We start from the raw sequence: 22894 nt of genomic DNA on the forward strand, positions 1-22894 counted from the left end.
GCCCAAAATGTCCCAGCCAAACTATTAAATTTTATAGCATTGCTTCTTAGGGACCTGGAAACCATTCTTCCCAATTTATGGTCTCTGATTTCAGCATATCTTCTAGACCCCCCCAAAATCCATATGAACTACTCCATATTAGCCACAGAAAACACTGCTAGCCATTAAAATTTTAAAAAGCATCATTGTGACTGATCTAGCCAAACATACTCTAAATTAGACTTAACTTCCACCAAATTTCATTTTAATAACTAGTACCTGACTCCTACTGCAAGGGAAAGAAGGTGAATTTGGAAAGCAAGTGTTTTATGACCTTGTGTTTATAAAGATATTAAGTCAAATACCTAATCTTTCTGAAGCAAGATCATATACCTTTTATCTCCAGCAATACTAGGGCTGAACTTAGAGGTACTACATACCACTGAACTTACATCTCCAGCTCTTTTGAGACAGGGTCTCCCTAAGTTGCCCAGAAAGGCCTCAAACTTGAAAACTTCTGGCCTCAGACTCCCAACTAGCTGGGATTACAGGCATGCAGCACTATACCGAGCTTGACAATTTCAAAAATCAAACAGGAAAAAAAATCAATCAGGAATAAGTATAATTCTTGCTTATGCTACATTCTACTTGCTTAACATTCTCTAGTTCTATCCATCTGCAAAAAGATTATCAAGTTTTATCAAGAAGTCTTCCAAAATGAACAAGTAAATTATCTTGCAACTCTACTCGCCCATATTTTGAGAGGGTTAGTTTTAATTCTGTCTCTCCCTTCCCCAAAAATTGTATATATAAGTCCTAATCCAAAGTATCCCAGTGGGCTAAGGATGTAGCTCAGTGGTAGAACACAAGGCCCTGGGTTCAATCCCCGTTACCAAAAAAAGTAGCTCAGAATATAACCATATTTGGAGTGGGTTTTTTAGAGGTAATCAAAGAACCCATTTGAATAAAGAAATACACAACCTATTTTTATAGGTAGAATTGTATCCCTCCCAAAATGAATATGCTGAAGCCCTAACTCCCAATTCCTCAGAACACGACCCTGTTTGGAGACAAGGTCTTTAAAGAGGTAAGGTCATTAAGAATGAACTCCTAATTTGACTGATGCCCTTATGGAGAAAAAAAAAAAAAAGTAAGAATGGGGAAATAGAGACACACAGACAGATACAGCACCGAGATCTTTTAAAGACACATTGGGAAAAGGAAACCTTGTGACTGGAGTGATACATCTTCAAGCTAAGAAACAGGATTTCTTATAAATACTGCAGCACAAGAAGTATTCTATGCAGGGCCTGGTGGCGCACTTTGTAATCTCAGCACTTGGGAAGCTGAGACAGGAGGATCACCCAGGTTCAAAGCCAGCCTTGGCTACTGAGTGAGGTACTCAGCAACTTAGTGAGACCCTGTTACCAAAAATAGGTCTGGGAGTATAACCTGGACACACACATACACACACAAAAAAGTGTTCTCTCCTAAAGCTATCAAGAAGGCATGTCCCTGTTGGCTGACATTTTAAACCTCTCGAACTGAGACAATTTCCACATTTTTTTTTGGGGGGGGGGTGTCTTGAGATGGAACCCAGGGGCATTCTACCTCCGAGCTACACCCCCTGCCCTATTTTTTATTCCTTATTTTGAAACCGGGTCTCACTGAGTTGCAGACGGCCTCACTAAGTAGCTAAGGTGGTCTGTGAATGGTGATTCTCTAGTCTCATCCTCCCAAATGCTGGGATTATAAGCATGCGCCACCATGCCTGGCTCAATGTCTACATTTTTAAGCCACCCAAGGTTTTGATACTGTCACAGTAGCCCTAAAAAATTACATCTTCATTTTATTTCTTTATGAAATTCAGTTGGTTATTTCACTATGATACAATGAAACAAGAAAACTAAACTCCTTAAAGATCAGAACAATCATTTCCTTAAAAACATGTCCATAAAATTGCTCCTTTCGCCCTCTTTATATGCAGCACTTATCACCATTCCCAACAGTGACATAAAATAAAATTTACAAAATCAAACAAAAAGAACAAAAGTTTTTCCTTTAATTATAAGCTTGCTGAATTCATTAGATAAGTGATTTTAATTTACGTGGTTCAAAACACACCTAGCATAATCCCACAGGTTACAATTTCATAGATTTCCTAGTGGAGAAATGAAATTACAGGTTAGTTAATAGATTTAGCCCAGGGTTTTTGATGTAGTTTAGTAGTAGAATGCCTGCCTAGCATGTGCAAGGCCCCACTACCACAAATAAATACACATGCAAAAAAATATGCTTAACCTAAGCAGTATACCAAGGTAGTAACCAGATAAGCCCTTATACAAATAGGGATGTTAATATTGTTTACTTTATTAAAAACAAAAAATTCAGGTGTGGTGGCAAGGCCTTTAATCCCAGTACTTGGGAGGTTGAGACCAGAGGACCGCAGGTTCGAGGCCAGTCAAAGCAATTTAGGGAGGCCCTGCTTCAAAACAATATGGCTCAGTGTGATAGAGCATCCCTGGGCTCAATCGCTATCATTTAAAAAAAAAAAAATCTTGCGTGGTGTTGGGGTCTGCTTAACTGCCTGACAGAACTTCCGATGAATCAACTACATGTAGCGTCCAGCGCAGGTCTGCAGAATTGCCTGAACTTCCGATGAATGAATCTGCAACATGTAGCGCTGAGAGGATGAAGGGCGTAACTACTCTCTTTGCCCCCACTAGCCCAATTTGGTAATGTTGAGCCTTATTGGCTCAAATAATGCTTCCATGAACCCCTTGTGCATTGGACAATGATTGGCTGCAAGTTATGTGCCTTGCACATGCAAGAGTGACCTTTAGCTTGATAGGTTAGAATAGTTTCCTGTTGGAAATCCCCCTTGCAGTTTTTTGCTTTAAATTGGGTTGCCTGAGAGAAATAAACGAGATCCTGCTTGACATGCCTCCCAGCTCTCTGTGTTGCTGTTGTTTGGGGCCATTGGTACTCAACCTTCCAGCTCAGCCTCACCACTGACAGGCTGGACCCGTCAGCATGGTGGTGCACGCTTGTAATCCTCGCATTTGGGAGGTGGAGACAGGAGGATCGCGCAGGTTCGAAGCCAGCCTTACTGGCTTAAGAGAGCCTGTTTCCAAATTTTTTTAAAAAAAGTATAAAATAGGTCTGAGAGTGTAGCCTGGAGGTAGAAGGGTTTCCAGGAACCCAAATACCACCAAAAAAATAAAAATCTTTCTTCATGCTTGCTATGACAGACTTTCCCCCAGAGTACCCACTCATTCCTAATTCAGATATCCTTCCAATTTTCCCCAGTCACTATTACTCAGTGCATAGAAAATTTCACACAACTTTATACTACAAAACCAAATATTGTAGCTTGGCATGGTAACACATGCTTGTAATCCCAGCATTTGGGAGACTGAAATAGGAGGATCGTGGTTCGAAGACAGCCTCAGCTTCTACTTAGTGAGGCCTTTTGAAACTCAGTGAGACCCTGTTTCAAAATAAAGAATTAAAAAAAAAAATAGGGCTGGGGGTATAGCCTGGAGGTAGAATGCTCCTGGGTTCCATCCCCAGTACCACCAAAAAGAAAAAAACAAATATTAGAAGAGCTATCAGGAGTATCAATATTATTTATTAAAGAGTACTGAAGTCTTTCCACATATAATGAAAATGAAGAGTCAAAGTAATCTCTGTCACTGAAATTGTGCTATGTGTAGGGTCAGTGATGGAGGATGAGCTCAACTAGAAATTACTAACACCTATGAATTTGGGGCATGCAATCATAATCCAAGGTCTCTTAGATGTATTTGAGGATAAAGGATTTTCAATTCTGATAAGGCAGGAATGGCTAGGATCTTGTTTTATTATTGTTCTGGAGACTGAACCCTGGGGTATTCTACCTCTGAGCTATACCCTAGCCCTGTTTTATTTTTTACATTTGAAATTTTTTATTTTTGAAAGGAGGTCTCACTAAGCTGTGGATGGCCTAAGTTGCTAAGGCTAGCTGGCTATCTGTGAACCTGCAATCCTCTTGTCTCAGCCTCCCAAGTATCTGACTGCCCCTCTTGGATTTTTACTAGATTGAAAGAAGAAATTCAAGAAACAGGAAGAACTGCAACAATGATGCAAAGGAAACCAGAAGGGGAAAAAAAGGAAAGGGGGGGGGGGTTAAAAAAAATGGAAGTGGCAAAAAAAAAAAAAAAGCTGTAGGGGAAATCATTCTCAAAGGATTAGGAATGGCAAAGAAAAAAAAAAAAGAAAAAAAAAGAAAAAAGAAAAAAAAAGGGGGGAGAAGGCATAACCACTTTCCTTGATGTTTATTTCAAATTTCACACATGCACACACATTTTTTCTCTTTTGGCACTGGAGATGGAACCCAGTGGTATTCTACCTCCAAGCTATATCCTAGCCCTATTTTTTATATTGAAACAGGGCCCAGCTAGATTGATGAAAGTCTCAGTACTTGCTGAGGCTGTCCATGAATCTGTGATTCTCCTGTCTTAGCTTCCAAAATACTGGGATTACAGGCTTGTGCCACCATTCCTGGCTTGACACACACACTTCTTTAAATGGCCAAATACTTTTATTTTTTATAACTCCTTATGAAAACAAATAATATAAAGGCAAAAGACAGCTGTTCAGTTTTTCTTCACCTATTGTTCTTCAAGAGAAGAGAGGGGAGAGTCTTTTTGTAGAAGTAAGCACTCTAGATTCTCAAAAGATTGAGAGATCCCCTAGAAATTATTTTAAATTCTACAATCTTATTTTTTGTGTGTGTGTGGTACTACGGGTGGAACCCAGGGGCTTTTCTACCTCTGTCCTATACTCCCAGACCTATTTTATACTTCATTTGGAAACAGCATCTCACTAAGTTGCTGAGAGCCTCATTAAGTATCTGATGCTGGCTTTGAACCTGTGCAATCCTTCTGTCTCAGCCTCCCAAGCGCTGGGATTACAAGCATAAGCCACCACGCCCAACTAAATTCTACAATCTTTAAAAAAGACCCAAACCCCACAGTGCCTCAAACTCAACCTCCTAGATAAGAAAGTCCAAATGAGATTATGCTACTCCAATCAGAATTTACACCCTTGAATTAATAAGTCTCCATTTTGGCTCTCAAAAGTGAAGTAAATTATACTACTTCTCACATTTAATTTGCTCACAGATCACCTAGAAACTTTCTTAAAATACAGATTTGACTTCAGTTAACATTCTGTAAGGTGCCTAAAGCTGCTGGTCCTGATAACCCAGGAAGTATACTCTGAATAGTAAGAAATAAACTATCCTCTCAACACATTCACTTTCAAAATCTGGCGTTCATCAGAATCTCCAGTGGGGTCTTGTTAAATGTAACTATGTACTTATAAGTCTGAGGTGACCTAAGTGTTTGTAATAAGTTATCTTCAAGTGAATCTGATACACACCAAAGATTTAAAAAGCCAGATAAAAGGGGGAGGGGCACAAACTGAATACAATATATCTCTTCCTTTTTTGTTTTTTAAATCAGGGTGTCCCTATATCTTCCAATCTAGTCCTCCTAGGTTGAAGTGATTATTCTACCTCAGTCTCCCAAGTAGTTGGGAAGATGGTACCCAGCTTGTGTAAATTTGTTTATATTTTCAGTGTGGCAGTAAAGCCATGAGAAAGGGGTACCTTTTTTCTAATGTGCACAGACATTTTATATAGGATAGGGACAGCTCTGATATCAATCCAGCAGCTGTCTGCAAGAGGCACACTATGCTCTCCATGGACTGTGGAGCTCCAAAGACAAATGGAGACAATTTTACTGCCATGACTATTAGTCAATGATAAGAAAGACAGCTAGCAGCAGTCTTCCTTTTCTCTCAACAAGTCAACAGCAAGCACAAAATGTTTATTCCTCATTCCTATTGGTTTATCAATGGGCTGGGGGGGGGGAGATATCAAAGCAGTGCATTACTGACTGTCCTGGGAGAAGTACAAAGGTTGCTATCCTCAACAGTTTTTCCCAGAATCTGGAACCAGCTTCCTGGTTACTGGAAGACCACTCGGCTGCCTTGAATTTAATTTAATCCCTACCTTTTCCTCCAATAGCCAGGTCACTTTATTTTAGCATATTTATTAGACTTCAAGGTGTTGAGAATGTATGCAACTTTAAAGTGAAATCAGAATGTATTCTTGACTTCCATTTCTATCTCTGGTGTTGATCTCACCAAAGTATCCTAGGAATTCATGTACTATTGTTCCTAGCTAGAAAATAAAAGTCAGAAAACTTGATGACATGCTTTTCATCTGAGATCAAAAGGAAAAAGTTATCAACCACTTGAAGCACAGCAATACAAAGCTACAGGTATTAAATATTGGTACAACTATTTCAAAAGCAAATCTTACAATGGAACACCTGTTTTTACAAATCATAAACACTAAGGAATCAGTATAAAATTGGCTGTGAACACAAAATGAATTTGCTATAACATTTTTCCAAAAAGAAGGGCGGGGGGGGGGGAGAAAAAGAAAAAAAACAAAAACACCCCGGTTCTCTTTTCTTGAGTATGTTACTCTGAAATTTCTGGACAGTCTTTAAGTTAAGCCTGTAAAAGGTAAAGAAATAGTCCTCCCAAACCTTCTACCAAACCAAAGGCAAATGCACTTATTTCAAACCTCAGGATTGGAGCCAAGCTGTAGAATGCCGATTTTTTAGCGGATTAACAAAGACAAAAAGAAAAAAAAGAAAAATTATGACGGGTCTAGGTGTGTAGATTTAGATTATGAGAGGACTGTGGCATAGGAAATCTTTTAAACTGGCCAGACCATGGCTATACTGTATCTATTAGAGTCACCCTCAAACACCCTCACCGTCCTACACACTTTAAGCCTTCAAGTTGCCGCCCGCTATGTATGCTTCCGTGTTGCTAAAAGCTTGAACGAGGGGACTCTTCAAAAGTGAGAGGTAAAAGCAGCACTCTGGGACTAAAACCCCCGGCTCTATACACTGGACAGTTTCAAACTTGGCTCCAGATTACACCAATAGTTCTTTAAACCCAGATCTCTAGTCTCGCCCAAGATCGATCCCAAATCTAGAGCGAGGGAACGGCGAAACATCCTGGAAGTCCTCCGATCTTCAGCGTCTGCAAATCCTTCCTCGGCGAGGTTGCAGGGCCGCGGCAGCGCGGCGAGCCCTTGGCGGGGTCAGCGGCCCCCCCCCGCGCCGTGGCATGGCCGCCGGAGCCCGCCGCCCTCCCCACCCTCCAGCCGCCCCGGGATCCACCGAGCGCGGGAAGCGAGGAACCCCGGGCCCCGGCTGGCCCGGCCCGCGCCGCGGGCCCCATCAGCAAGCGGCGAGGTCTGCGCGGCCCGAGCCCGCCCGCGCACCTGCAGCCGCCGCCCGCACCCCGGCCGGCCGGCGCGCTCACCTGCTTGCCCCGGTAGAAGAGGCGCTGGCACTCGGGCCGCACGTCGAACAGCGCCCACACCCGCTCGCGCAGCTCCTCGATCGTGGCTTTGCGCGAAACGTCCTCGATGGTGCGCGTCTGGGCGCCGTCGATGGTGCGCACCTGGATCCACATCGTGGTCCCCGAGGCCGCCCCTTTGTCTCCCCCGGAGCTCGGGGCGCCGCGCCCCGCCCGGCCCGCGCCGCCTCCCCGGCCGCCCGGGGCTCCGCGGCGGGCAGGCGGACGAGCGAGCGCGCAGGCGGAGGGCCGCCGACTCGCGCCCCGCGGGGCCCGCGCCGCCCCCCGACCGCGCCGGCCGGCGGCGGAGGAGCCGAGAGACCCGAGCCGCCGAGGCGCCGCGGAGACGGCGGCCTCACAGACGCCGCGGAGCCATGTCTGGGCCGCGCGCTGTGTTTACTTATAGAGCCGAGGCTCCCACATGGAGGTCACGGCGCCAACCGGATCTCGCGAGACTTGCGCCGGGCTCCGCCTTAAAGAGGAAGAGGCCCAGGAAATGGCTCCAGACCCCCCGGGTGTTAAAATGGGAAGGCGCGGCGAGGGCGGGGCCGCCGGCGGTCGCCGTCTGCCCCCGGCCGGCGCGGCGCTCCGGACAGTTATGTGGCCGCTCCCAGCGCGTCCCTGTCTAGGTCCTAGTTCAGGGCCTTGTGGATTCAGCTCGCTAGTCTCGAAAGTGCACCCGAAACAAGCAACCCCGGTTTGCGTCTGTTCGATCACGCAGTGAGGGAGGAGGTGCAGCCTGAATTCTGAGAAAGCCCGGGAGGAAGTGAGCGCGGCCGCCCGCGCGCGGGGCATGGCGGCCCGGCCGGGGCTGGGGCAAGGCCGGCCCGCGGCCCACGCCTCCCCGCCCGGGGCTCCCGCCTTGGGGCAGAGGGCCGGGGCCGCCGCCGCCCCAGCCAGCTCCCGGGCACTGCACCCGCCTCTGGCCGGCCTTCGGCCCCAGGGACTGTGCGCTTGCGGAAAACAGTTTTAAACGGTGCAGAGCTACAGTGTCCTACCGGTAGTACATTCTCGGAAATAAGGCCCATCGTGGCACTACCTAACGGAGCCTATTTGAGATGAACACATGACTTCGTAAGAAGGGAGAAGCATACGAAAAAGAACGAAATAATTTGTACCTTATGTTTGTCGAAATTGGCAACTTTAAGTAATTAAGCAGTGCTATTTCTAGAAAGAGCCGCATTTTGTAAAAAATTAATGAAAAAATTACAACCACTGACAAGGCCCGTAGTATCGTTTAAAAAGAAAAAGATGGCCTGTCGCCGAAAGTACAGGGAAAAAAAAGGGATATACAAACATGATTCGGGACTCTGCCCTTGCTGAAAAATTCACATCCACCAAAGACCTCTAAATAAAATCCATCTTGTCTGCTCCCAACTTAGCTAAAGCAAACACTAAGTATTCGTTATGTATGTGAATGAGATCATAGATGTACCTAAAGCACACTCCTGCCCTAAGAAGGGGTAACTATTTGCTATTTTATCAACTTTTTTTTTTTTCTTTTTCTTTTTTTGCGGTACTGGGGATTGAACCCAGAGGCATTCTACCTCCGAGCTACATTCCTTGCCCTATTTTTTATTCTTTATTTTGAAACAGGGTCTCACTAAGTTGCAGAGGGCCCCACTAAGTAACTGAGGCTGGTTGTGAAACTGTGATCCTCCTGTCTCGGCCTCCCAAGTACTGAGTTAAAAGTGTGCACCATCACACCCATCAAGGATTAACTTAATATTAAACAATTTGATGTAAAAACTTCGATAAGGAGTGGGAGAAGGGGAACGAGAATGATCTAGAAGTTTAAGAATAGTATACAACATAGCCTGACTTAGAAGGTATATTGTAGTTGAAGGCAGAATTTAAATATATCCTTCATGGATTAGGAAAGACCAGAATTGTAAATCCATTTTGTTCCTTTTAACACCTAATGAATGTAAAGTGCTTAGCATGGTGCCTATCCCTAAGCAAACAACGTATTACTTTAGTGCTATTATTATGAAGATTGAGATAAGCAGAGAATACCCAAAGTAAAAAGAGCTGTCTTAAGCCAACACCATAAGTATGCATTTTCACGGATCAGAAGAGATTGTATATCAGAGAAAGGTTGACTAAATAAAGGCAGTGTGTGAAGATTAGCACTCAAAACAGTAAAAAAAAAAAAAAAAAAAAAAAGGGGGGGGGGAATGAGGGCTTTTTTATTTTTTTTATTTTTTTATTTTTTATTTTTTGCAGTACTGGTGATGGAACCCAGGGTCCAGGGGCATTCTACCTCGAAGAGACATCCCCAGCCTATGTTTTATTCTTTATTTTGGAACAGGGTCTAAATTGCAAAGGGCCTCATTAAGTAGCTGAGGCTGTCTGCAAACCGCAATCCTCCTGTCTTAGCCTCCCAAATGCTGAGATTACAAGCTTGCTCCACCACACACCACACCACCTGGCTAAGTCTTTTTTTTTTTTTTAAAGGGGTACATTGATATCATTAAATATTTGGGAAGACCGCAGAATTGTAGAAGGATGCCTTAGGGGAGAAGTAAGGGAAGTGTGGGGAAGAGATTGTTGTCCTGTTTAGTAATGAGGCAACTGTGTCCATTTTGGTGAAATTGGTGGTGGTGGATAAGAGAGGAAAGGATATAATTCAGGATAGTCTACAAAATTGAGCTTCTAAGACTGTATAATGTATGGATGTGAAGAATGAGGAAAATGGAATGCTGACAATTCTTAGGTTTCTAGTGTGGGAGATTAAATGGATAGATTGAGTGAATAGCCCTCTTAACAGAACTAAGAAGCCAGTTGAGAAAATTCAGTGAGTTCATTTGAGCAGGTGTCTGACATTTGAAAATACAAGTCTGAGATATTAAAAAGAGAGGAACTTGTCAAGACTTCCTATACTCCTGTAAGCGAGTTAGGCTCTGATCGTATTGTGTAACTTTAAAAAGCCAAAATAAAGAGCAAAATAAACAGAAATCATCTGTTTTTATATAACTTTCTGTGACCTTGGGATTGGGGGGTACAAACTGAAGCAAGATACAATTTTTTAAAGAGATTATACCCAAAATATATTCCTTGAGGGGCTTCAACTCTTCTGAATTATTCATAAACCATTGGAAGAAGAATTATAGGTTAGAAAATGTATGTGTTAGACTTGGGAATGAAATTCAGTGGTAGAGCACTTGCCAAGCATTCTCAAACCCTGGATTTGATCCCCAGCAAAACACACACACACACACACACACACACACACACACACACACACACTCATGGTTAAATTGGTCATATCTTCAACAACCCTATTCAAGGACAGCAAATATGCTAAATGAATTTTAATTGTCCAAAAAGAAAAGTGAATGCAATTGAGGCGAGGAACATGTCAGATTTTTACAGCTAAGTAACTCTCATTGTGATGATCAAAATACTGCTAACAAATTTTTATATATCCCATAATTGGAATGTTAGTAGACATAGAATAGAAGCCCCTGTGTCCACTGAAGCAGAAAGTCCAGTCAGAACAATACTAGATGTAAGAATGTTGTAGAGAGGAAGACTGATTTCCAGATTTTCTTCTATCTTTTCTAGAATCAGTCCCAGGCATATATAGTGATTAAGATGATGTCTGAATATGGCTCAGTTATGGAGCAGTCATTTCAACCCAGAATAATCATTAAAACACCCAGGCCAGCTGGGTGTGGTGGCGCACACTTGTAATCCCAGCACTTGGGAGGTTGAGACAGGAGGCCCGCACAGGTTCAAAGCCAGCCTCAGCTACTTAGTGAGACTCTCAGCAAATTAGTGAGACCCTGTTTCCAAATAAAAGTATAAAATAGGTCTGGGAGTGTAGCCCAGAGTTAGAAACGCCCCCTGGGTTCCACCCCCAGTACTACCAAATACAATACAATAAAATAAAATAAAAAACACCCAGGCCCAGAGTGTCGTTCTAGAGTCTATTGTGTGTAGAACCAGTTTATTATAATCTTCACTTATTCTAGGTTGAATTACTTGCAAAAGTTCTTTTTTTTTCAGGTCTGGGGATGAAACCCAAGGGCATTTGACCTCCGAGCTACACCCCCTGCCCTATTTTTTATTCTGAAACCGGGTCTCACTGAGTTGCACAGGGCCTCACTAAGTAGCTGAGGCTGTCCGCGAACCGCGATCCTCCAGGTCTCAGCCTCCCGAATGCTGGGATTATAAGCGTGCGCCACCACGCCTGGCCAAAAGTTCTGAAATATTTCTTTCTATGCTCATTGTAGGCATGTAACTACAACTGAAAAATATTTTATGTAAATGCTTCAGGTATTATATTAGCAGTTTGTTAGGTCACCACAGCAAGATATCACAAACTTCCTGGCTTAACCAACAGAAATTAGCTGGGCATGATGGCACACATTTGTAGTCCCAGTATTTGGGAGGCTGAGACAGAAGAATCACAAGTTCAAGAACAGCTTCAGCAAATAGTGAGTCTCTTATAAACCTAGCGAGATCGTTTCAAAATAAAAATAAATTAGGGCTGGGGGTGTAGTTTGGAGGTAGATGCCCTTGGATACAACAACAACAAACAAAAAGAAAACCCGGAAATTTATTTTCTCACAGTTCTGGAGGCTAATAGTCCAAGATCAATGTGTCAGCAGCAGGCTTTACTCTCCTGAGGCCTTTCTCTTTGCCCTGCAGATGATCATCTTCTCCCTGTGTCCTCATATAGTGTGTGTGTGTGTGTGTGTGTGTGTGTGTGTGTGTGTGTGTGTGTGAACATGCATGCGTGTACAGGAACATCTTTGATGCTACTGCTTCTTTTACTTTTTGTTCTTATTATTATTTTTAGGTCTAATCTTATTTATCTGTCACACTTTAAAAATCTTATTTTTTACTTCACTCAGAAATAGAATGATGCACACTTATAATTCCAGTACTTGAGAGGCTGAGACAGAAGGATTGCAGGTTCAAGACTAGGCTCAACAACTTAAGTGAGGTCCTCTACAACTTAATGAGACCCAGTTTCAAAATAAAAGAATAAAATAGGGCTGGCGGTGTAGCTTCGGTGATAGTATGCTGCTGGGTCCAATTCCCAGTACCACACATATACACAAAATGTAGTAGCTCTCAGGAAGGATGGCCTATGTCTGCTGGCAAGCTGTTCCTGGTGTTGTTCTTTGGCTTCCTTCAATCTCTTGGCCACAAGTTTAACACATTCTGCAGACTCTTCTTTATTTTTCTTAGTATACTGTTTCTTCCAAGCAATATGCTGGCATTTATGTTGTAAAACACATGATGCTGCATCTTAGGTGCTTTGTTTGAGAATTTCTTACCTTCCTAGTTTAAGGGCTTTCTGACAGCATATTGGCACACATCTTTTTTGGAGAGATTGAAGTTTTCAGATTCTGCTGGCTCCTTTGGGCCCCATGCAACTTGGCATAGCGGTATCTGTCAGTCCAGGACTATCCTTTCCTTTTTTCTGTTTTTTACAATAAGCAAGTTGAGAATGCTCAGACTGGGATCTACAATGCAACCCCGAACAGATTTGTCTCTCTCCCTCTCCAGTTCTCCTTGGTCTACAAAAGGAAGGCCCCTTACTCAGTAGTGGGTGACACGGCCATCAGTCAAGACATCCTGCTTCATGGGGAAACCTTGTTTGTTTTTCTCACTACTGATTTGGACCATATAACCCTTCCATTCTTCACTCAAAACATCGGTGGTGACTTCTGTGACCATGTGCTTCTCCTAAAAGTAAAAAGTTTGCATTCATCAGTGAGTTTCTGGCAGCCAGTAGCTGGGGAAGGAGATATTGAGCTTCATCTTGGTGAAACTGATTGCCTACATAGCGCCCCAAAAAAGAGCTCTATTCTGCTTCTTATAAGGCGAGCACTATTCCACTGAGATACTCCAGCCCTCTTCCTCTTCTTATATGGATATCAGCCATGTTGGATTAGGGATCTACTCTTATGGATTTATGTAACTTTTCATCTCATTAAAGGCCTAATCTCTATTTATAGTCCCATTTCAACATACGAACTGAGTATGGGAGGTATGGTTCAGTTCATGAAAGATTTCTAACACCATTTCAGGACTACTTGGCTTCATAAAGACTTTCTTCAGTCCTGAAGACTTTCCTGAACCTCCTAATTATCTGCAAACAAGACATTGCTATATTCAGGAACTCAAAAATAGTCTCATTATTAGCCCACCTTCCTTTTAAGATTATAATTTGCTTCTAATTATAAAAACAAAAATGCCTTAAATAATGAATGCTAATTAAAAAATAAAACCTCTGGGACTCATTATTCTTTATTTTGAAACAGGGTCTCACTGAGTTGCAGAGAGCCTCACTAAGTAGCTGAGGCTGTCCGTGAACCGCGATCCTCCGGTCTCAGCCTCCCGAATGCTGGGATTACAAGCGTGCACCACCACGCCTGGCTATTTTTTTTTAAATATATTTTTATTGGTGCATTGTAGTCAAACATCTCAATGGAATACAAGACTTGTGAGGATATACAAGCGCACATCACCCAATTAGCCTTTATCCGATCCCCATCCCATTCCCTCCCCCTCCCACAATCCCATGCTTGATTTAGTGATTGACTTTGATATATTTGTTTAAGTACATCATGTGCTTTAAAGAGTTTCCATCTTCTCCCTTCCCATCCCCTCAGATAGGTCACCTTAATTGCTCTTCTATAGGGCCTCTTCTACTAGATTTCCTCCTATTACCCATTTCTCCCTAGCTCTTCACATATTAGAGAAAGCATCTAATTTTTTACTTTTTTGTGATATTTACCTATGGATGCCGCACTGCAGGCCCCAATCCCAGCCTTGAAGGCCCCAGCACCAGCCTTGCCGCACAGCAGGCTCCGATCCTGGCCTTGCAGGCCCTGCCACCGGCCTGGCCACCTGGCAGGCTCCAATCCTGGCTTCAGAGACCCTGGTACTGGCCTTACCTCATGGCAGGCTTTTATCCCAGTCTTGAAGATCTTGGCACCAGGCTTGCTGCCCAGCAGTCTCCTATCCCAACCTCGCTGGCCCTGGAACTGGCCTCACTGCATGGCAGGCTTTGATCCCTGCCTTACAGGCCCTCGCACCACCTTGCCACATAGCAGGCTCCCATCCTGGCCTCACAGGTTCCGGTACCAGCCCCACTGCCCATCAAGCTCCCATTCTGGCCTCAGAGGCCCTGGCTCCGGCCTCGCTGTGCGGCAGGCTCCGGTGTCTGTCACTGTGGGCAAGTCGACTACAGATGTTCCCTTTTTTCTTCTATTTTTTTTTTTTAAATAGGAGAAAACGGAACATGTCTTTTGCAAAAGCTGGGAGCCCGAATACCTAGTGGCAATGAATTTTGTCTCCTCTCCGAAGGCAGAGGTCCACAGCTTCACTATGGAGAGTGGGCTCTGCTGCTCCAAATGCACCCCAGCCTCCAGTGCTGTGCAGAAGAGTGCGGCGGCCATGAGGGCCGATATCTCCTGGAACATGCATCATGGCAGCCTGACCCGGCTATGCGGGGCTTCCTCTGCTATGCCCCAAACACTTTTCCCACTTAGCATGTTGTCCAGAATTCCCGAGCACGTGGGACAGGAGCAGTCTACTTTTGGGGAGATTTCTTCAAAAGTTCAAGATGGACTGGACTGAATCTGTCTGCCCCTTCAAACACTTGTCCATGCCCCCGCTGCCACCATCGCCGCCACCATCGCTATCTCAGTTCTCTCCTGAACACCTTTCCCACACAGCTTGTTGTCCAGAATTCCCGATTACATGCACCAGTAGCAGTCTACCTTTGGGGAGATTTCTTCAAAAGTTCAAAGTGGATCGGATTGGATCTTTGCCTCCCAAAAACTGTCTGCTGTCGTCGCTGCCACCGCCATCATCTCAGTTCTCTTCTAAACACTTTTCTCACACAGCATGTTGTTCAGAATTCCTGAGTATACGCGGCAGTAGCAGTCTACCTTTGGGGAGATTTCCTCAAAAGTTCAAGGTGGATTGGATCAGATCTCTGCCTCTCCCAAATACTGGCTGCCGCAGCTGCCACCACCACCATCCCAGTTCTCCCCTAAGCACCTTCCTTACATAGTATGTTGTCCAGAATTCCTAAGCATGTGCGGCAGGAGCAGTCCACCTTCGAGGAGATTTCTTCAAAAGTTCAGGGTGGATTGAATAGGATTTGTCTGCATCTCCTAAATACTGGCCACTGCCGCTGCCATCTTGGCCCCTCTTCAAAAAAAAAAAAAAATTTATATATATGTAGTACTGGGGTTCCTGGAAGCCCTTCTACCTCTGGGCTACCTCCCAGACCTATTTTATATATTTTTTAAAATTTGGAAACAGGGTCTCTTAAGCCAGCACAGCTGGCTTTGAACCTGCGCAATCCTCCTGTCTCTGCCTCCCAAGCGTGGGGATTACAAGCATGCTTCAGTATTTTTTAATAAAAGAAAACAGTACATGTCTTTTACCGAGGTTGTGAGCTCGAGCACTCAGCAGCAATGGATTTTATCTCCCCTCCAAGACCAGAGGCCTACAGCCTCACCACGTAGAGCAGGATTTGCTGTTCCGAGCATGCCATGGCCTCCAGCGGCGTAGAGGAGTGCAGCAGCCAGGTGTACTGAGTCCCCTGAGATGTGTGGCTGGGCATCCTGCCTGGCACTGCTGGGCTCCCTCCAACACGCCTGGAACATTTTTCTTACAGAGTATGTTGTTAAGAATTCCTGAGCATGTGAGTGAGCATGTGAGGCTGAAGCAGTCTAATCTCTAATCTCTTCTGGGATGTTCTTCCAAAAATCACTTTTCTTGCATCGCGGGCACCTCGCTGTCATCTTGCCTCTAATTCCGCCATTATCCACTTTCTCTCCTATATTCTAGATAGGAAGTCATGACTGGAAATGTATCCATAAGTTGTCCCAATCAGATATTAAATAAAAATCTGTTGTCCAGGGCTTCTCAGAGGAATGAATGTCCTATTCGGCAGCAGCCATCTTGTACCCACCTGGCCAATAAAGTGCTCATTTAGGCATTTAAATTTTTTTTTTTTTTTTGTGGGTGTGTGTGTGTGTGTGTGTGTGTGTGTGTGTGTGTGGTACTGGGGTTCCTGGAAGCCCTTCTACCTCCGGGCTACACTCCCAGACTTTTTTTTTTTTGGAAACAGGGTCTCTTAAGCCAGCGTGGCTGGCTTCGAACCTGCGCGATCCTCCTGTCTCTGCCTCCCAAATGTGGGGATTACAAGCGTGCGCCTTCAAGCGTGCGCCATCTCGCCCGGCTTAGGCATTTAAAATTTACCTCAGCCAGTTAGAACTCCAGATTGTTAAGAACTGAATGAATTGTAACCACAAGATGGATATTAATCTTAGAAAATTAAGTTAAATTATCTAAAATGGAGGCAGGTATGGTGGCACATGCCTATAATTCTAGTACTTGGGAGAATGACAAGGTTTGAACCCAATCTCAGTAACTTAGTGAGACCCTATTTTTTTTTTTTTTTTTTGGTGGTACTGGAGTTCCTGGAAGCCCTTCTACCTCCAGGCTACACTCCCAGACCTATTTTTACATTTTTTATTTGGAAACAGGGTCTCCTAAGCCAGCGTGTGCGGCTGGCTTCAAACCTACGTGATCCTCCTGTCTCTGCCTCCCCAGCACAGGGATTACAAGCATGCGCCACCACTCCCGGCTGTGAGAACCTATTTCAAAAATAAAATAGGAGGAGAGGTGTGGTGGCATATACCTGACTGAGAAAGGAGGATCAGAGGTTCAAGGCCAGCCTCAGCAATTAGGCAAGTCCCTTATCAACCTAGTGAGACCCTGTTTCAAAATAAAATAGAGCTGGGGGTATAACTCAGAGGTGGAGTGCCCCTGGGTTCAATCCTCATTGTCACAAAATTAATTAATTAGTTAATTGATTAAAAATAAAATAGGGCTGGGGTGTTACTCAGAAATAGAATGCCCCTGGGTTCAATCTCTAGAACTATGAAAAAAATGGGAGTAAATTTCCCTGGCCAAATATTTATATGTTAAACATTTTATTTTAACCTAAAAATATAAAAATAAATTTAAAGAATATAAGAACATATTCATTCATTAACTTAGATAAAATTTTTAAACATTTTAGGACTAAGGAACTCATTGTTGTTGACAGTAGGACCCTCTAAAGTTTCATGAAATCATTCCTGAATAAATGATATCCACAATGAATTATATAAGACTTATAGTTTCTCTTTTTTTAATAAGGTAGAGCAAGAACTGAAAACACTTATAAATCAATCTGAATATATAAACAGATTCATTCAAATTTTTACTCCTCTCCCAATCCTTTACTCCTAATTTGACACTTGTACGTGACTAGCTTTTAGAATCTATTCAAATCACTTTTCCCCAAACAACTCTTTCTTTTATATAATGTTGATTAAAAACATAATTATAAAATAAGCACAATAAGCATAAAAGCTTTTAGAAACATGCACACTGACTCTTCATAAGCAATTAAGTCAAAATATCAAGAGCAAATCAAGAGTAGCCTGTTGGCATCAAAGACTCAGCCAACACTTATTGAATATTAAGTAATCAAAGACTTACTGAGAGTCTTGGCCTAGGTAAGTTTTTTGTTTGTTTGTTTGGGGCTTTTTGCGGGTCTGAGGATGGAACCCAGAGTCATTTGACCTCCGAGCTACATCCACTGCCCAATTTTTTATTCTTTTTTTTTTTTTTTGGTGGTGGTACTGGGGTTCCTGGAAGCCCTTCTACCTCCAGGATACACTCCCAGACCTATATTTTTATTGGAAACAGGGTCTCTTATGCCAGCGAGGCTTAATAAAACCACAACCCCCCCCCCCCCAGAAAAACTGCGGGTTCTTGTCCTGAGCTAAGGATAAATACACATTAGCCCAGACTCTTGCTGAAGATTTAAAGAAGTTTATTAAAAAGATAGAAATACAGAAGACAGTTATAGCCTGAGGTATAGCTCAGAGGTAGAATGTCCCTGAGTTCAATCCCCATTACTGGGGAAAAAAAAAAAAAAGGAAAGAAAAATCAAAGCCAGATGTTTGAAAAGTCTAAATGCATCTTAGTAGTAGAGGTAGGTCATCTGAGGTACATTAGGTAAGTTTGCATCCTAATTCACAGAGTTGAATTAGGATTTGGAGATAACTCAGGAAACTCAGCTTCTTGGCCATAATACTAAACAATTTCAGAGTGGCCACCATTTCTTAGTTAAAAGTCCCTTTACCATTAAACTAAATTTAATAATTCTAAAGCCAGGTAAATGAAGAAATAAGTCAATGAGGTTAAAATCTGAATTTATAGTAAAGAGAAGGTAATCCTTGTTATTCCTGAAACAACAAACACCCATTTCTTTCTGGAAAGTAGAAAATTAGAGTTAATTTGCTAACCTTTTTAGAGGTTCAGAGGCTTACTCCATCTTGGCCAAATTAAAATACAGCTAGCTACCCAGTACCTTCCAGAGAGGAGTGAAGGGATACTTATCAGGTTTTCTTGTTGTCTCATCAAGATTAAAGGGATGGTACTCAGCTGCAAAGAAAGATGCTTCTCTTTCTGCAGGAAATGTTTTTGAACTTTTCTTGCCAAGCTAGGGCTCTAGAACTCTGAGTTGGCATGGAGAGCCAGGGCTGGTCTTCTGGAGCCCATGGATGTAGGCAGGAAAATAATTCTTAGAGGTCAGGGTAGAGCTGAAGTCTGAGGGAATTTTTTTTTTTTGGGGGGGGCAGTACTGGGGATGGAACCCTGGGGCATTCTACCTCTGAGCTACATGCCCAGTCCTATTTTTTAGTCCTTTTATTTTTGAAACAGAGTTGGGAAGTCCCTCCCTAGGTAGCTGAGGCTGTCTGTGAACTGCAATCCTCCAGGTTCTGCCTCCTGAATGCTGGGATTACAAGCGTGCACCACCACGCCCAGCCTGAGGGAAATATTTTTATGGCTCTAGGAAGCTAAAGAGGGAGTCTTATAAGGTGCCTGAGACTTCTAGTTATAAGCTAGACAGGACCTGTTAAACACTCTAGCCTCCTCAGAGAAGTATGGGACAAAATATACGTGAGCATGGGTCTGAAAGTCTAGGGCAACACTGAACAAACATTTATGAGGGAATCTCCTTGGGAAAAAAGAATTGGTATCAGAGGTTCTCTTAGTGACATTCAACAGGGAAGGGAACTGACATTTATTGATGTTTTCTTATACACATTTTTTTTTTTGGTGGTACTGGGGGTGGAACCCAGAGGCTTTCTACTTCCAGGCTATACTCCCAGACCCATTTTATATTTTATTTGGAAACAGGGTCTCACTAAGTTGCTGAGAGCCTCACTAAGTAGCTGAGGCTTGCTTTGAACCCACTCGATCCTCCTGTCTCAGCCTCCCAAGCGCGGGGATTACAAGGATGCGCCACCACGCCCGGCTTATTGATGTTTTCTTATACACATTTTCTTATTTACCACAAAGTTTAAAAGTGCTTTAGTTAAAAGGGCTTAAATTTAAAAAGTAGTAAGTGGAAGTAGTTTTATAAAGTTTGCTTTCGCATCTACAGTATGATATGATCTAAACTAGAGAGACAGTTGGCTATCAGGTAGTGATATGTCTCAGGCACTGTATCCTTCGTTTATGGATATCCTTAGTCTCTTTGAACAAATTCAAGTTCTTCTAGGTCCTTTTGGGGAAAATACTGGGGATTGAACTCAGAGTACTCTACCACTGAGCTATAGACACCATCCTCTCTATTTATTTTGAGGCAGGGTCTTGCTAAGTTGCCCAGGCTGACCTCAAACTTGCCATCCTGCTGCCTTAGCCTCCCAAGTAGCTGGGATTGGTGTGCACTACTATGCTGGCTTGGATCTCTCTTTTGTTTTGTGGTACAGATAATTGAACCCAGCAGCATTCTACCTCTGAGCTTCACTCCCAGATGTGTGTGTGTGTGTGTGTGTGTGTGTGTGTGTGTGTGTGTGTGTGTATAATTTAAAACAGGGTCTTGCTAGGTTGACAAGAACATTACTACTTGCTGATGTCCTCCAACCTTCAATCCTGTCTTGGCCTCTCAAGTAGTGGGATTACAGGCATGAGTCACCATGTTCAGCTTCTGATTCCTCTTTTGGCTAGGCATCCATCTTAGCCTATAAGGGCTGCAGACTCTCAGCAAAAATGCTTTCGTTTGCCTCTGCTCTCTGTCCTCAAGCATATACAGATGCTAAGAAATTTGAATAAACTTTGGCATGGTTTCTACAACTCAAGGTTGTATCCTGGGATGACCTAACCCTTCCTCCCTCCCTCCTTTAAATTGCTACTTGAGAAAGCTCAAGGCTGCCAGGAGAGCTTACTGTTTGTTTCAGTCAGCTTCTGAAGATAGATTCCCAATCCCTCAATCTCTTTGGGAGCATAGGAACCTTAACTTAGACAAGCGCCAGTTAGCAAACTCAGATGGCCGAATCACATCGACCAACCCCCAGTCTGGTGCTTTTTGTAATTTTCCACCTAACTCTGCTAAGCTGCAGCTTGTTCCCCTACCCAACTTTCTCATTCTCCCTTTAAAACACCTGGTTACTTTGTACACGTTGAGTGAAGCTGAGCTCAGTTTACACTGGACTCTTATTTTTATTTTATTTTATTTTGTGTGTGGCGCTGAGGATTGAACCCGGGGGCATTCTACCTCTGAGCTACACCCTCAGCCATATGTTATTTTTCATTTTGAAATAGGTTCTCTTTTGGTTGATGAGAGTTTTACTACTTGCTGAGGCTGTCCTCAAATCTGTGATCCTCCTGTCTCAGCCTTCCAAGTACTGGATCAAAAGTGTGCGCTACCATGCCTGGCTACACTGAACTCTTTCCTATTGCAATTATTACTAAGTGAAAAAGGTCTTTACTACCTTTAGTGTCTAGCTTCATTTCTCTTTGAAAGTTTTCATAATGAGATTATATACCTCTAACTGTGAGATCATATTTTTTCTTATGCTAATTATATCACCAGACATAGCTTTTGTACCTTTAAAGGTCCATTCAACTTTCTGGGTTTCATGATTCTTGACTGCCTATGGCAGGAACTCTAGGACCCTATCTGATCCATCTGGAATCAGTAGACAAGGAATTACAGGGGCATTATGCTATACAGGGTAAACATTGAGGAGGTAGAAGAGAAGTAGGCAGGTAGGGAAGAGGCCTTGGTAGAAAAGCTTAATTTCCTGAGGGGCAACGAATACTAATTAACTTCCAAGGCTCCTAAAAGAGACCAGCTCTTCCAAGGTTCAGAGATAAGAATGACCAAAGCTTCACAAAACCATCTGTTTACTAATCAACAAACCCAGGAGACATCACTGGAGCAAGTCTGACACCTCTACTGAAAGGAGACCCCTCAAAAGACATGCAAATACCCTATTCAAATTTTAAGAACTGCTTCCCAGACTCCAAGTAACAGAAGACATGCAGAGATATATAAACTCCTAGACCAGTCACCAGGACGGTTACCCACTCTGGGAACCCCTCCCTGTTGGGGAGCTTTTCTCTCTCTCTCGCAGGTCGCATTAGCTTTGAGAGAAGGTGGGGTGCAATTGAAGGCACTTGGCCCGGGATACACTCGGGTAGTACTTGAAGGCCTCTGCTGGACATCAAGGCCAACCAGAGCCCCTAGGGGTGACCTGCACTTCTTTTCTGGCAGATTGCATGGACTTTGGGAGAAAGCAGCTTGCAACTGAAGGCATTTGGCTTGGGATACCCTCAAGTATTGTCCTGAAGGCAGTTGCTGGGCATCAGAGTCCCGACAGCCCTTAGGGGTGTTCAGCCATTTTTTCCTATTCCCTGCTGTTTCCAATAAACTTCTTACTCCTCTGCCTGCCGTCTGCAGGTGTCATTCTTCGCTCACCACAGACAAAAATCTGGTAAGAAAATGCCGAGTTTCTTCTCAAGAAACCCTGTTTCATCTTAAGGAAATGCTGTGTTTCTTCTCAAGAAACCCTGTTTCAACATGACTCAATAGTGATAGGAAACAGGAAGGAACCAGCAGGTAATTTGCCCACCTTCTTTTCCCTGACAGATGATTACATTATCACACAAGCTTTGCCTCAGGATCTGTTTCTTTTCTTTTCTTTTTTGAATTGAGGCAGGAGGATCACAGGTTCATGGCTAGCCTCAGCTACTTAGTGAGACCCTGTTTCAAAATAAAAGAATAAGCTGGGTGTGGTGACACACACTTGTAATCCCAGTGCTTGGGAGGCTGAGACAGGAGGAATGCACAAGTTTGAAGCTAGCCTCAGCTACTTAGTGAGGCTCTCAACAACTTAGTGAGACCCTGTTTCTAAATAAAATATCAAATAGGCAAATAGGTCTGGGAGTATAGCCCGGAGGTAGAAAGCCCCTGGGTTCCACCCCCATTACCACAAACACTAAATAAATAAATAAATAAATAAATAAATAAATAAATAGGGCTGGGGGTATAGCTCAGAGGTAGAATGCCCCTGGGTTCAATCCCCAGTAAAACACACACACACACACACACACACACACACACACACACACACAGAGCAGACTCTCATAATGTGGCTTT

The 22894-nt window shown here is 43.4% G+C and overlaps 1 protein-coding gene and 1 pseudogene across 3 annotated transcripts in view; both read right to left on the reverse strand.

Annotated features, from left to right (window-relative positions):
- Positions 1-7524, reverse strand: part of UHRF2 (ubiquitin like with PHD and ring finger domains 2) — a gene marked incomplete at both ends in the record, with an annotated part of 86494 nt that extends 78970 nt beyond the window's left edge. For both annotated transcript variants that reach the window (XM_080708660.1, XM_080708659.1), the window contains one exon: positions 7372-7524. In XM_080708660.1, coding sequence (XP_080564786.1) covers positions 7372-7524 — 153 coding nt within the window. The remainder of the gene's footprint in view (positions 1-7371) is intronic.
- A 279-nt stretch (positions 7525-7803) lies between these two features.
- LOC308272226 (small ribosomal subunit protein eS6-like) lies at positions 7804-13185 on the reverse strand (annotated as a pseudogene). Its single transcript has 2 exons — positions 12465-13185; positions 7804-8353 (listed from the first exon to the last, which is right to left on the reverse strand). The product of its transcript is annotated as a small ribosomal subunit protein eS6-like (transcript).
- Positions 13186-22894: the final 9709 nt, after the last annotated feature.

The sequence above is a fragment of the Muscardinus avellanarius genome (assembly GCF_963383645.1).
Source record: "Muscardinus avellanarius genome assembly, chromosome: 13".
NCBI lineage: Eukaryota > Metazoa > Chordata > Mammalia > Rodentia > Gliridae > Muscardinus > Muscardinus avellanarius.